Source organism: Eumetopias jubatus, unplaced genomic scaffold, assembly GCF_037043125.1.
Source record: "Eumetopias jubatus isolate StellerSeaLion01/CBP00866 unplaced genomic scaffold, mEumJub1_p1.0 scaffold_5, whole genome shotgun sequence".
Taxonomy (NCBI): Eukaryota; Metazoa; Chordata; class Mammalia; order Carnivora; family Otariidae; genus Eumetopias; species Eumetopias jubatus.
In genome coordinates, this window is record NW_028274811.1 from 26,289,589 (window position 1) to 26,305,212 (window position 15,624).

Here is a 15,624-nt window from a genome sequence, read left to right on the forward strand (position 1 = left end):
ACCCTCTTCCCCCTTGTGCTCTCTATCTCTCATTCTCTCTCTCAAATAAATAAATAAAATCTTTAAAAAAATAAAAATAAAAAAAAGAAATACAATTGGTTTTGTCTCCTTCGATTTTACTGAATTTGTTTATCAGTTCTAATAGTTTTTTGGTGGTCTTTCTGGTAATATACATATATATGTAATATATACATATATGTAGTATGTATAACATGTATAATATACATGTAGTATACACATATATGTATAGTATGTACACTGTATTGTTTAGTATGTTTACGATAGTATGTATACGGTATACTGTGTATTTCCAATATATAGTATCATGTCATCTGCAAATAATCAAAATTTTACTTCTTCCTTACCAGTTTGGAGGCCTTTTGTTTTTTAGTTGTCTGATTGCTGTGGCTAGGACTTGTATTACTATATTGAATAAAAGTTTTGTTCCTGACCTTGGGGAATGGTTCTCAGTCTTTCCCTGTTGAGGGTGGTTTTAGCTGTGTGTTTTTCATAGATGGGCTTTATTATGTTGAGGTGTGTCCCCTCTAAACCTACTTTGTTGAGAGTTTTTGTCATGAATGGTTGTTGTATTTGTCAAATGCTTTTTCTGCGTCTATTGAAATGATCATAAGGTTCTTAACCTTTATCTTATTGATGTGATGCATCATACTGATTGATTTGCAAATATTGAACCAACTTTGTAACCCAGAAATAAATACTACTTGGTCATGGTGAATTATTTTTTTTTAAGATTTTATTTATTGAGAGACAGGGAAAGACAAAGCATGAGCAGTGGAGAGGAGGCAGAGGGAGACCAAAGGCAGATACTTAACTGACTGAGCCACCCAGGTGCCCTGATTATTTATTGTTGGATTTGGTTTGCTAGTATTTTGTTGAGGATTTTTACATCTCTGTTCATCAGAGATGCTGGCCTGTAGTTCTCTTTTTTTTTTTTATGGTGTCTTTATCTGGTTTTTGTATCAGAGTAGTGCTGGCCTCATAGAATGAATTTGGGAGTTTTCCTTCCTTTCAATTTTTTTGGAATAGTTTGAGAAGGATGGGTATTAATGCTTCCTTAAATGTTTGGTAGAACTTACTTGTGAAGCCATGTGGTCCTGAAGTTTTGTTTGTTGGGAGTTTTTTTTGTTTTGTTTTTTAAGGTTTTATTTATTTGTGAGAGAGAGAGAAATCCCGAGCCGGTGGGGGAGGGGAGAAGAGGTTTGTTTGGGTTTTGTTTGCTCTTTCTCTAGCACCTTTAGGTGTAAGGTTAGGTTGTTTATTTGAGATATTTCTTCTTTAGGTAGGTCTCTATTGCTATAAATTTCTCTCTCAGAACAACAACTGCTATGTCCCAACAGTTTTGAACTGTTGTGTTTCATTTTCATTTGTTTCCATGTACTACTTTTTTTTAAAGTTCTATTTATTTTTTTAGTAATCTCTTCACCCAGCATGGGGCTTGAATTTACAACCCTGAGATCAGGAGTCGCACGCTCCTCCAACCGAGCCTACCATGTACCCCTCCATGTACTTTTTTGTTTCTTCTTTTATTTTCTGGTTGACACGTTCATTGTTAGTAGCATGTTATTTAACCTCTATGTATTTAGTGTCACATTTTTTCTTGTGACTGATGTCTAGTTTCACAGCTTTGGGGTCAGAAAAGATGTGCCTCCTGAATCTGGTATCTCCTTAATCTCTTCCAGATTAAGGAAGTTTTCAGCTATTATTTCTTCAGATAAATTCTCTGCCCCATTTTCTCTCTTCCTCCTCTTCTTCTGGGACTCCTATAATACAAATGTTATGTTTGGTGGAGTCACTGAGTTCCCAAAGTCTGTTCTCTTTTCTTTTTTTTTTTTAAGATTTTATTTATGTATTTGTCAGGGAGAGAGCACAAGCAGGGGGAGCGTCAAGCAGAGGGAGAAGTAGGCTCCCCGCTGAGCTAGGAGCCCAATGCGGTACTTGATCCCAGGACCCTGGAATCATGACCTGAGCCGAAGGCAAATGCACAACCGACTGAGCCACCCAGGCGTCCCTGTCTGTTCTCATTTTGCGTAATTTTTTTGTCCCTTTTATTCAGTTTGATGACTTCCCATTAGTCTCTCTTGTGGGTCACTGTATCTTTCTTCTGCTTCTTCCAGCATGCTGTTCATTCCATCAAGTGTGTTTCTCATTTCATTTACTGAGCCCTTTATCTCTGCTATGTCATTATCTCTGTGTTAATGGTCTCAGTGATGTCTTCCCCTCTTTTCCCAAGTCCAGTGAGTATCCTTATCATCATTGCTTTAAGTTCTCCAACAGGCATGTTACTTATTTCTGTTTCACTTAGATCTCTGGCTGTGGCCTTGTCCTTTTCTTAGATTTGGGACAAATACTTCTGTCTTCTCATTTTGTCTAAGTCTCTGTGCCTGTTAGTGTGTGTCAGGAAAGTCAGCTATGCTTTCTATTTTTGAGGGGAAAGGCTTTTATGAAGAAGAGGTCCTACAGTGCCCTGCAGTGTAGCGTCCCTTGTTCTCTGGGGCCTGGTGCTTCTGGGAGCATGTCCTGTGTGTGCTCCGTGCGCGCCGCTTTTGTGTCCTAGCTCCTTTATCCTTCCAGCCAGTCATTTGCAGAGGCTGTCTCTAGCTGTTGTGGGCGTTGTTGGGTCCCTGGCCTGATGGTGGCACGTTTTAACTAGGTGTACTCTGTTCTGCTTGTGAAATGAGATCTGTCACCACTGCCACTGGAACCGAGGCTCCGCAAAATTCCTGGGTCGGGAGATGCGATGTTGGCAGGGGTTTGGGCCAGTCTTCAGGGGGAGGGGCCCTGCTGCACTGGGACTAAGGTGAGGGTGACTGGGAGCAGAGGTTCCACTGGGGTGGTGGGGGGCATGGTTTGATGTAAGTTAGGTTATACCAAGTCCAGGGCTGGGCTGCTTCCTGCAGATGGCCCTACTGCTTATGCTTAGGGATGGGGAGGAAAATGGTGCCTGCCAGTTCCTTTGTTCCAGGAGCGGTCTCTGAATGAACATCACCTCTCAAGGACATGCTCTGAGAGGAGCAACTAACCTCCCCACTGTGTGCCCCAGGCACTCTTCAAATTGCTGTTTCCGTGGCTCTTTGCCCTACATTTTCTCCAAGAGCAGCCCCAATGCCCTTTGAGCTTTCCCAGAGCCAAACACGTTGACTTTTAAATCTCCAGGCTCCACTAGTTGCAAGAACTCAAAAAATTCAGGCCCACTCGCTTTCCAGGTGAATTGCTATGGGGATTTGTTTTTCCTTGTGTGCTTCCCTGCATGTTAGTCTGTCTTCTCACCCTTCTCAGTGACTGCTGCTCCTTCCCTACCCCAGGGGCCATAAACCACATCTCTACACTTCCTGTCTTCTTCACTGTGACTTCTTCTCTACCTTTAGTTGTGGAGTTTGTTCTGCCAGACTTCAGATAGATTTCTGGGGTATTGAGGATGATTTGATAGTTACCTACTTGTATTTGTGGGGTGAGGTGAGCCTAGGGTCCTCCTACTCCATTGCCATTTTCCAACCTCCTGGTATAGATTTTTGAATTGTAAACTAGAAAAGCTTTGGTTTTATTTCTGTTCTAGTACCCATTGACATTATTGCATTATTTAGCGAATATTGTTTTTTGCGTAGCACTGTACCAGGTGCTCTTGGGGATGATGAGGCCAAAAACTTGGACCTTCCCTTAAAAGAACTTAAAATATATTAGGAGAAACAAGGAAACTTTTTAAGAAGATAGGATCACAAAGGAGTAATTTGAAGAGCTATGCAAATAATACTGTTTAAAGCATACGTTCTTTAGCAGCTAAAAGGTGGTGGCTGTAGCACAAGTGAGGAAAGAAAAAAGAGATAAATTGGACTTCCTCGAAATAAAAAACTTGTTTTGCAGACTACATCATCGAGAAGCAAAACGACAACCCACAAAAAGGGAGAAAATAATTGCCAGTCATATATCTAAAAAGGGACCTTTTTCTGGAATATATAATGAACTCTTATAACTCAATAATTAAAAAAATAACAAATTGAAAATGTGCAAAGAATCTAACTAGATATTTCTCTAAAGAAGGTATCTGTGTGTCCGAAAACACATGAAAAGATGTTTGACATCATTATTCTTCAGGAACATACAAATCAAAATCACAGAGTGGCTGTAAATCAAAAAGACGTATAATTAGTGTTAATAAGGATAGGGAGAAATTGGAACCCTCATATATGCTGGTGGGAATGTAAAATGGTATATCCGACATTGGAAAACAGTTCAGCAATTCCTTGAAATGTTAAAACATAGAGTTAACATATGATCCAGCAATTTTACTCCTTTAGTATCTTACTCCCAGGGGCGCCTGGGTGGCTCAGTCATTAAGCATCTGCCTTTTGCTCAGGTCATGATCCCAGAGTCCTGGGATTGAGCCCCACATCAGGCTCCCCCACTCAGCAGGAAGACTGCTTCTCCATCTCCCACTCCCCCTGCTTGTGTTCCCTCTCTTGCTGTCTCTGTCAAATAAATAAAATCTTAAAAAAAAAAGTATCTTATACCCAAGAGAAATTAAAAAAAATTCATCTACACAAAAACTTGTATAGGGACGTTCATAGCAGCATTATTCATAATAGCCAAAAAATGGAAACAACTCAGTTGTCCATTAACTGCTGAATAAAATGTGGCATACCCTTACATTGGAATATGATTCAGCCATAAAAAGGAATGAAGTTCTGATACATGCTACAACAGGCAAGAACCTCGAAAACACATTAAGTGAAAGGAGCCAATTACAAAAGACCACATATTGTAGGATTCCATTTATTTGAAATGTCCAAAATAGGCAAATCTATAGAGACAGAAAATTGATTGTGTAGGGTAGGTGGTAGAGAGGAATGAACAGTGACTGCTAATTGGCATAGTTCCCCTTTTGGAAGTTGAACTACCCTAAGATTAGATTGTGGTAATGGTTGCGCGACTCTATGAATATACTAAATAGTGTTAAATTGTACACTTTAAACAGGTGGATTATGGGCGCCTGGGTGGCTCAGTCTGTTAAGTGTCTGCCTTCGGCTCAGGTCATGATCCCCAGGTCCTGTGATCAAGCCCCACATCAGGCTCTCTGCTCAGCGGGGAACCTGCTTCTCCCTCTTCCTCTGCCTGCCGCTCCCCCTGCTTGTGCTCTGTCTCTCCCTCCCTCCCTGTCAAACAAATAAATAAAATCTTCAAAAAAAATACAAACATATGGATTATATGGTATGTGAAATCTGTCTCAGTAAAACTGTTAAAAAAGGGGGGATGGTCTTGAGAAATCTGTCACAAAGTCTTCAGGGGAGGAGGGATGGCTGAACTGGGCCTTAAAGGATGGGGAAAAATCAAACTGACAAGAGTAGAAGGTGTTTTATGTATGTTTGTATTTTTACTTTTTCTTTTAAAATACGTGCTCACAGTGAAAAAAAATTATAGAAAAATATGAGTTGAAAGTAAGAGGTGCTCTTCCAACTCATTTCTGACCTTCCAAATATAGCCTATTAGCAGTTTTTCTTTTTTTGTATGAATACATTATAAATGTATTTACATCCACATTTTTATATATTTTCACACATGCAACTTATCAAAACAGAATCATGTGAGGAAGAGCCTAGGTTAAGTAAACCAGGATAAAATGAGAGAATTGCATTCAGATTATGGAGAACCAGTGGGCTTAGAATTTAGTTTAATAGACAAAAGAATGATGAATTATGATAAATGTTAGGACGAGTTATTGTGATTACTGTGTATGGATGTTGTGTGGTAATACCCAAGACCCTGGAACACATTTTATCTTCTTTCGGAGCAGCCTGGTTAGAAAGATGACAGGAACACATAAGGTAGAAAAGACAAGAGGCGTAAGGGCTCTGAGGAACAAGAAAGAGAATTTTGTCTGAGATGGCCAGAGGGGGTTACACTGGAATGAATTGGGGATACGATTTTGTTGATCATAAATGGGTAGGTAATTAGAGATGTAGGGACAGTGAAAAGCAAGCTGTTCTTGAACAGTATCAAGGAAATCCATATAGTTGAAATGGAAAATTTATTGTAAAGGGAAGAATGTGAAGGTATGGCAAAGAGATAACAACTGGTATTTATTGAGCAATGCCAGGATTCTAAGGCTGTAGCAATTAGTGAGGTATTGTTTTTTGGGTTTGTTTTTTTTTTGTTTTTTTTTTCAAATTTTTATTCAGATTCTAGTTAATTAACATGTAGTGTAATACTGGTTTCAGGAGTAGAATTTAGTGATTCATCACACATATATATATTGTTTCTTTATTTGTGTTTAGTTTTGACTAGTTCTCCATGGGTTTAATTTTATTCTCTGTGTCCTTATAGCGTAGCTCAGTGCCTGGCACATAGCAGGTAGTTCAGTAAATATTGATTAAGTGGTTGATTTCAAAGGTTTGGTTTCGTTTTGTTTTAGCTCTGACATACAGGGTTAGGTTTATCCCCTTCATGGAACTAAACATAAGGTTTGAGTCAGATCACCTTCCCAGGAGCCATCTAGAAGACCGCTTCATTTCAAATACTGCATTCATGCTTTCTCATTTTTATAGATTCCCTCTGTCTTTAGGAATTCTGTCATAAACTACTTCATTCTCGTCCCACCACATTCTATCCTGACCCTGACCCTGTTTTGCCTTCGGGTGGAAATTGCTTGAGAAACTTGTTTTTGAATTCAGAAAACACCTTCTGGCATACTTATTTCTTCCATATGGAAGTTCATGGTTCTTGTATACCTGATAACCCAACTTCTTCATTGTCTCATTTCACACTAACACCTCAGCTTTAAATACTCTGCTATATTTTTTGTTCTTTCTGTTTGTCCTGGCTTCTTTTACTAGGTGGTGTGCTCTGGGAATAGCACCTGGGTTTTGTGCTGCAGGGACTAAACATGTCATAACACTATATGTGAACTACACTGGAATTAAAATAAATTTTAAAGAAAGCAGATTTCAAAGAAGGAATATTCCGGGGGCCCCTGGGTAGCTCAGTCGGTTAAGCGTCTGCCTTCGGCTCAGGTCATGACCCCAGGGTCCTGGGACTGAGTCCCGCATCGGGCTCCTTGCTCAGCGGGAAGCCTGCTTCTCCCCTGCCTGCTGTTCCCCCTGCTTGTGCTTGCTTTCTGTCTCTCTCTGTGTCAAATAAATAAAATCTTAAAAAAAAAAAATAGAAGAAGAAGGAATATTCCGGACTTACTGGACTGGCTGGATTTAAAGAATGAAGCCACTAGAGGTGTCACGATAGATCCAGCCCAGATAATGCCAGCAAGAGGCAGTGATAGAAGCTGAGAAGATAGAAGCTGAGAAGTTTCTGAGTGTAGTACCGCAGCTGTGAGGTGTTAATATCCAGGGCAAATTGTGTGGATATATTACAATTTGTTCATCCATTCCCTAGTTGATGGATATTAGGCTCTTTCCAGCTTCTAGCTATTAGGAATAAAACTGCTATAAACTTTGGTATACAGGCTTTTCGAGATATCTTTTCAAATCTCTTGGGTAACTTCCTAGTGGTGGGTTGCTAGGTTATATGGAAGTGTATATTTAACCTTATGAGCTGCCAAACTACTTTTGAAAGTGACTGTACCATTTTGTAGTCCTGCCAACATCAAAGAATGCAGTTGCTCTACATCCTGTCACTACTTAGTATTGTCAGTCTTTTTTATTTTAGCCATTGTAGTAGATGCATGGTAGTATCTCTGAGTTGTTTTTTTTTCTCATTGTAGTTTTAATTTTCACTTTTCTAATGCTTATGGATGTTAAGTGTCTTTTTATGTATCTTCTTTGGCTAAGTTTCTATTCAGATATTTGCTTATTTTGAATGGGATTTTTGTCTTTTGTGGCTGTGAGATTTCTTTTTATTGTGGATGCAAGCCCTTATATAACCATTTTGCAAATACTGTATTTTATTAACTGCTCTTCGAAGAGCAGCAGTTTTTAATTTTGATGAAATCTAATTTATCGTTTTTTTTCTTGTACAGTTTGTTTGGTTTCCTAATTAGGAAATCTTTGCCTGACCCAAAATCACACAGATTTTCTTCTGTGTTTTCTTCTAGAAGTTTTATAATTTGCGTTCTTACATTTAACTCTATGCTTCATTTCAGGTTATATGGTGCAAGGTAAAGTTGAGGTTTACCTTGTTCCAGTCCCCATAGCCTGCAGTGTTAACCATTATACCACCCTGCCTCCAATCTTAACCTGTCTCATCATTAAGAATGTGACTTTATGCACATTGATTCTTCCAAGTCACCTGCTTAGCAAGTAGTCTCATAAGGGTTAGAGTGAATGTATAGCAGCATTTTGCACAATGTCTTCAATATAGTAGGCATTCAATCAATGATAGTTACAAATTATTATTGGTGAAATTACTCATTTTTCCATTTACCTAACATAGTGAACACCAGTTTCTTGTGTTTGGGGATACATTAGTGAACAAAGTTCCTGTTTTTATGGTGATTACATGCTACTTGTTAATATACAAATCACAAGATATGGTATTACTATAATTTCATTAAATGACATTAAGGGTGCATTTCGGTGAAATGAAAGTGAAAAGCTTACAGTTGATATCTAAGTACTCTAATAGTGTGGTAGTTTAATAAATTAGTTTCTAAAAATATCTCAGAAGAGAAATTGGTCAGCCTTGGAATTATAGAGGCAAACATTAGAAGAGTATCCTCAGCGTCACTCCAGGAAGAGAACACTGAGTCTAGTTGCACATATTCCTTGGAGATTAGGCAACCAGCTGTCCCTAGAAGCCCGCCAGTGAAATCACTTGTCACACTTCACTTGTTCAAGAGTTCTGTGTGCTTGAGCAGACTTTGAGTCAAAATATAGTTTTCCGTGTAAATTTTGCCTTCAGCCTCAGAATGCACTTGTGACTCATAAGATGAGTTTCTAGCCCACACAGTAGATCTGTTTTTTAAAAACAGCCTATTAAAGATTTAAGTTTTTATAATGTGGTACTTTACAATGTGACTCTACCCAGTGAATGAATGAATTGTGGGAGCTGCTGAGGGCAAGATGTGGGCTTTGAAGTTAGAAGTGGAGTTTAGGGACGCCTGGGTGGCTCAGCTGGTTAAGTGGCTGCCTTTGGCTCAGGTTATGATCCTAGGGTTCTGGGATCAAGTCCCACATTGGACTCCTTGCTCAGCGGAGAGCCTGCTTCTCCTTCTGCCTGCTGCCTGCTTCTCCCTCTGCCTGCCACTTCCCCTGCCTGTGCTCACTGTCTCTCTCTCTGATTTAAAAATAAATAAATAAATAAAATACTAAAAGTGGAGTTTAATTATTGCTTTTTTTTTTCTTAGTAGCTGTTAGGAGTTGTGCAAATTATTTAATGTCTCTGATCCTTGGTTTCTCTGTGCTTCTTATAATTTTTAGCATTGTTAGCACTAAATGAGAGATCACTTTTACTAAGTACCTAGCCCAGGACATCTTACTCCTTTTCCTTCATTTGCAGTATAAACTGTAGTGAAATTTATGTACAGTATTCATTTATTTTCAGAATCGTCTAAAAGAAATTGAACAAAATCTCCTTAAAATAACGAGACTTGACAATGAAATTAAAGCCTTGGATAGCCGGAAGAAGCAAATGGAGAAAGATAATAGTGAACTGGAACAGAAAATGGAGAAGGTCTGTGGTGGTAGAATTTTGTTCTTCAAAATTTTGAGATTATTATAATGAACCTCATTTGAATCCATTTTGCCACTCATTTCAGAAAAAAATACAAATCTTGATGTTTGTGTTATTTCCATGTATATGTTAAAAGGAAGGATATTGAATAAGCTTTGGTTCATATTTTGTACTTCAGAGTGATGACTTCTTGTATTTATTCATTAAAGCTCTTTATTTTGGTTCTCTGCACAGGTTTTTCAAGGGACTGATGAGCAACTAAATGATTTATATCACAATCACCAGAGAACAGTAAGAGAGAAAGAAAGGAGACTGGTAGACTGTCAGCGTGAACTGGAAAAGTCAAATAAAGAATCAAGGCTTCTCAATCAGGAAAAATCAGAATTGCTTGTTGAGCAGGGTAGGACAAAATGTTAACTTGGTCTTTTTTCCTATTGTAATATTATGCATTTTCTGCATGAATGATGAATCTCCAGGAAATTATGCAAAGTGAAAAACCAATCTGAAAAGATAATATACAGTGTGCTTCCATTTATATAATATCTCTGAAATGTCAAAATTTTAGAAGCAGAGGACAGATTAGTGGTTGCCAGGGTTACTGAGTAGGAGGAGGAACAGGAGGAAGGTTAGTATGGTTATGGTTGTAAAAGCAACAAGAGCAAAAAAAACTTAAATATGGTTATGGTTATAAAAGCTTATTGTGGTATTTGAACTGTTCATTATGTTCACTCTCATGGTGGAGGTATGAACTAACACAGTTGATTATATTATATAGAACTCAATATGCACAAATAGATAAAAGTAACACTGGGGAGCTCTGAATAAAACTGAGGGATTGTATCAGTGTCAGTGTCCTGACTGAAATTATACTGTAGTATTGCAAAATATTGCTAAAGGAAGCACTGTTTTTTTACTCACAACAATTCTGACACCAGATGTGTGCGTTTTTCCACACCAAGCAATTCTCCAGTGCTTGGAAGAGAGAATTCAGTTCTGACACTAATTGTCTGGGGTCAGTGCTTTCCCTGTGGAGTCCCAGAAGACTGCCTATCCAGTTCGGATTCCAGTTGCAAGTCCTAAGTTGTCTGTCACACTTCTGATCTCTGATCAATGGGCTCTAAATCAGGAGTCCCCACAAACCCTTTCTGAGGTTCAATAATTTGCTATAATGATTCATAGAACTTAGGGAACCTTTTTACCAGTTTGTTATAAAGGATACCACTCAGGAACAGTCAAATGGAAGAGATGCGTAGTGCAAGGTATGGGGAAGGGGTCTTCAGCTTCCAAGCCTTCCATCTACATCACTCACACATGAACCAGCACCTTGATGTGTTCACCAACCTGAAAGCTCTCTGAATGCTGTTGTTCTTCATTCTTATGGAAGTTCCATTATATAGGCATGGTTGAATAAATCATTAGCCATTGGTGATTGAACCCAATCTTCAGCTGCTCTGTAGAGTTGAGGAGGTGGGTACTGAAAGTTCCTACTCTCTAATCACATAGTTTGTTCCTTTGACTACCAGCTCCCATCCTCTTAAGAGTCACCTCATTAGAATAAACTCAAGTATGGCTGAAAAGGACTTAGAATGAGTAAGCAAGGTGCTCTTTTCACCTACATCACTTAGAAATTCTGAGAGTTTTGGGTGCTTTGTGCCAGGAACCAAGGACAAAGACCAAATACATATTTCTTATTATGTCACAAAATCACAGTTAACCAATGGGGGAAACTGGCAAAGGTTATAAGAGATTCTGCTGTAGGGCGCCTGGGTGGCTCAGTTGGTTAAGCGACTGCCTTCGGCTCAGGTCATGATCCTGGAGTCCTGGGATCAAGTCCCACATCAGGCTCCCGGCTCAGCGGGGAGCCTGCTTCTCTCTCTGACCCTTTCCCCTCTCATGCTGTTTCTCTCTCTCTCTCTCTCTCTCTCTCTCTCTCTCTCTCTCTCTCTCTCTCAAATAAATAAATAAATAAATAAAATCTTTAAAAAAAAAGATTCTGCTATAGGTGTTTTTTTTAATAGCTGCTTATGAATGTACAGTTTTTTTAATTTTAAAAAAATCACTTGAAAATTGAATTATTATGGTGTGTTTTTTAAAGGTCGTCTGCAGCTACAAGCGGATCGCCATCAAGAACATATCCGAGCTAGAGATTCATTAATTCAGTCTTTGGCAACACAGCTAGAATTGGATGGCTTTGAGCGTGGACCATTCAATGAAAGACATATTAAAAATTTTCACAAACTTGTGAGAGAGAGGCAAGACAGGGAAGCAGAAATTGCCAGCCAACTGATGGTAAGTATTGCTATATTCTTTTGTTTGTATCAGATTCTCTGGTTATATTGTTTTAATTGTGGGGTGGACCTCATATTGTCAAAATTTTGGGTTAGTGTTAAGATAGAATCTTTATGAGATAGAAAAAAAAAACCTCATGGAAGCAATTTTTCTGAAGTTCTTAAGGATAAAAATACGAAGAAAATACAGGCTACATTTTAAATTTGATTTTAAGTTACATTTCTTTTTTCTTTTTTCCCAGTTTTACTGAGAAATAATTTAACAGGTACCACTCTATGTTTAAGGCATATGGTACAAGTATTGTGAAATGATTACCACAATAGGTTCAGCTAATACCCATTTCCTCATATATATATATACACACACACACACACACAATAAAAGAAAATATATTTACCTTGTGATGAGAACTCTTAGGATGTACTTCCTTAACAACTTTGCTATGTCATATGGCCGTGTTAGCGGTAGTCATCATAGTGCACATTATATCTGCAGTACTTAGAACTGGAAATCTGAACCTTTTGACCACCTTCCTTCAATTCTCCTTCCTCCCACCTTCTGCCTCTGGTGACCACAAGTCTGATCTCTTTTTCTTTGAGTTTGTTTGTTCTTTGGGTTTGTTTTGTTTTCAGATTCCACATATAAGTGAGATCATACAGTATTTGTCTTCCAAAATTTCTTTTTAAAGGTAATCATAAAAAGTTTGCTTATAGTTAATAACGATTATCTCTGGGTGATGGTCATTGCATTTTTTTGCACTTTCCTATATTTTCCTTAGTGTGCGTGTGTTAATTTTGCATTCAGGAAACTATTAGTAAATTGTTTGGTGAAAAAAATTGTTAATGCTCATTCTTCTCATGTAGAATGACTTTACAGAAAAAGAGACTCTGAAACAAAAACAGATAGATGAGATAAGGGATAAGAAAACTGGACTGGGAAGAATAATTGAGCTAAAATCAGAAATCCTAACTAAGAAGCAGAATGAGCTGAGAAATGTGAAGTATGAATTACAGCAGTTGGAAGGATCTTCGGACAGGATTCTTGAACTGGACCAGGAGCTCTCAAAAGCTGTAAGATATTATTTGAGTAATCTAATAATTTTAAGGTGTAAGACGTTTAGAATCTTATATTCTGAAGTATATTATCTGTTGCTAATCTTAAGATTATGGCATTTCAATAAAAACATCAACCTTCTCTATGAATCTCATATAAAATGAAAATGTGAATTTTATAATCATGCCAACTCTTTGATTCTGGAACTGGTGGATTGAAAATTAGAATCATGTAGGAAGCTTTTAAAAAAGACTTAGACTTGGGTGCCTGGGTGGCTCAGATGGTTAAGCGTCTGCCTTCGGCCCAGGTCATGATCCCAGGGTGCTGGGATCGAGCCCTGCATCAGGCGCGGGAAGCCTGCTTCTCCCTCTCCCACTCTCCCTGCTTGTGTTCCCTCTCTCGCTTTGTCTCTCTCTGTCAAATAAATAAAATCTTAAAAAAAAAAAATTAAAAAAGACTTAGACTTGGGCGCCTGGGTGGCTCAGATGGTTAAACATCTGGCTTTGGCTCAGGTCATGATCCCAGGGGCCTGGGATCGAGACCGCATCGGGCTCCCTGCTCCTTGAGAGCCTGCTTCTCCCCCCTGCCCCCCTCTCTCTCTCTCTTTCTCTCATGAATAAATAAATAAAATCTTTAAAAAAAAAAAAAAAGCCTTAGACGTGGGGCACTTGGGTGGCTTAGTTGGTTAAGCGTCTGCCTTCAGCTCAGGTCATGTTCCCGGAGTCCTGGGATCGAGCCCTGCATTGGGCTCCCTTCTCAGCGGGGAGTCTGCCTCTCCCTCTGCCCTCAGTGGGGAATAGAAATGTGTGTTCCAGACAAAACCAGGTGATTGTTATGAGTAGCTTGGTTAAGAACCACTTACCTAACTTAAAAAAAACAAGTATTTTCACTCTAGGTTCCACACATTGTAGATTTTATATGATTCTTGCCATGTTACCACTTTGTTTGGTAGAAATTTTCTTAGACCATCTGTTTTCATGAATTTCCAAATTCTCTTCCTCGTTTCTAATCTGTCCCCTTCCTTCACATCTCTGCCGCCAAGTAAGCATCCTAAAGTTTGGCAGATCTCCCTCTCAGAGCCCATCTTGATAATTTAAGTAAACATTTCTCTTTGCTCTGTAACTCAGCATCTAGCATACATTTTTGTCAGTTTAATAGTTTGTCACAATTTTGCCTTGTGATGGGAAGGCACTGGTCAGAGACCACATCGCACTATTTTATGGGTTCTACATGCCAGGCAATGTAGTGAATTTCCATGGGTACTTGATAAATACTTAAATACCAACTAAAGAGTTACTAAACTGTATACTTAGATGTATTTTTCTCAGTTTTACACTACATTCTCAGTTTTTCCTCCTGTTTCACCTTCCCAGATTTGTTTACTAATTCTCTACCATTATAACCTAGTAAGATAACTATATAAGATTTTCCTTAAAAATCTTATTTCTTAAATGCTTTTTCTCTTCTTGGATAAAAGCAAACAGTAATATCTTGATTATTCTGAGAAATAGTTGATTTCTAATATGTTTTGTCATTTTAACACAACATATAAACTTGTATGTTTGAATTATTAATAAGGAACGTGAGCTAAGCAAAGCTGAGAAAAACAGCAATGTAGAAGCTCTAAAAACAGAAGTAATAAGTCTTCAAAATGAGAAAGCAGACCTAGACAGGACCCTGCGTAAGTTGGACCAGGAAATGGAGCAGTTAAACCATCATACAACAACACGCACCCAGATGGAAATGCTGACCAAAGACAAAGTATGACCTTACTTTTTGTTTTAATTATACTTTCTGGTATCTAAAATAATTTACATTTGTAATAGATGCACTACAAAATATTTAGGTGGTGTTGGCATTATATTTTAGGAGTTAAGTGAGCTTAATACTCTATAGACTTTGGAGCTTAAAAACTGTTTTCTAATTACAAAAAATAATACAGAAGTATATATACACATGCCCATTACTATTAATATTTATCGTATATCATACAGAAGTTTTAATTTTTATTATTGTCGGACTTGTTACTTTTTTCCCTTATGGCACAGAAAAGCAATTCCCACTGTGAGACTTTTGAAATTTTGCATTTCCTTCGTTCATTTTCATTGTTTTATTTTTTTAAGCCTAGAATTTTAGTCTAGAATTTATTTTTGTTAATAGCTGGCTTAGTCGGTAGAGCATGTAATTCTTGATCTCAGAGTTGTGAATGCAAATTTATTTTTGTTCTTGATACAATATGGAGATCTTGGACTTTATTTAAAAAAATTTTTTTTCTCTATAGGCTGACAAAGATGAACAAATCAGAAAAATAAAATCTCGACACAGTGATGAATTAACTTCATTGTTAGGATATTTTCCCAACAAAAAACAGCTTGAAGACTGGCTTCATAGTAAATCAAAAGAAATTAATCAGACCAGGGACAGACTTGCCAAATTGAAGTAAGTAGTTGTAACATTCGGAGATGTAATACAGATCTCTTATTTCATGCTTTTATTTTTCATTGCTTGAATTCTTTTATTATTTTTTGTTATAAAGTGGTATGTCTTATGTTAATTGACTTTGGTTCTGCTGTATTTTATCAGTCAAGTAAAATCATGACATTAAGGGCGCTTGGGTGGCTCAGATGGTTAAGCGTCTGCCTTCGGCTC

At 38.0% G+C, this 15,624-nt stretch overlaps 1 protein-coding gene across 3 annotated transcripts in view; it reads left to right on the forward strand.

Moving 5' to 3' along the window:
• The window catches only part of RAD50 (RAD50 double strand break repair protein), a 92,170-nt gene that overhangs the window by 27,644 nt on the left and 48,902 nt on the right, over positions 1–15,624 (forward strand). For all 3 annotated transcript variants that reach the window (XM_028103527.2, XM_028103528.2, XM_028103529.2), the window contains 6 exons: positions 9,505–9,633; positions 9,868–10,033; positions 11,729–11,922; positions 12,786–12,992; positions 14,554–14,736; positions 15,257–15,414. In XM_028103527.2, the coding sequence (XP_027959328.1) occupies positions 9,505–9,633; positions 9,868–10,033; positions 11,729–11,922; positions 12,786–12,992; positions 14,554–14,736; positions 15,257–15,414 (1,037 nt within the window). The remainder of the gene's footprint in view (positions 1–9,504; positions 9,634–9,867; positions 10,034–11,728; positions 11,923–12,785; positions 12,993–14,553; positions 14,737–15,256; positions 15,415–15,624) is intronic.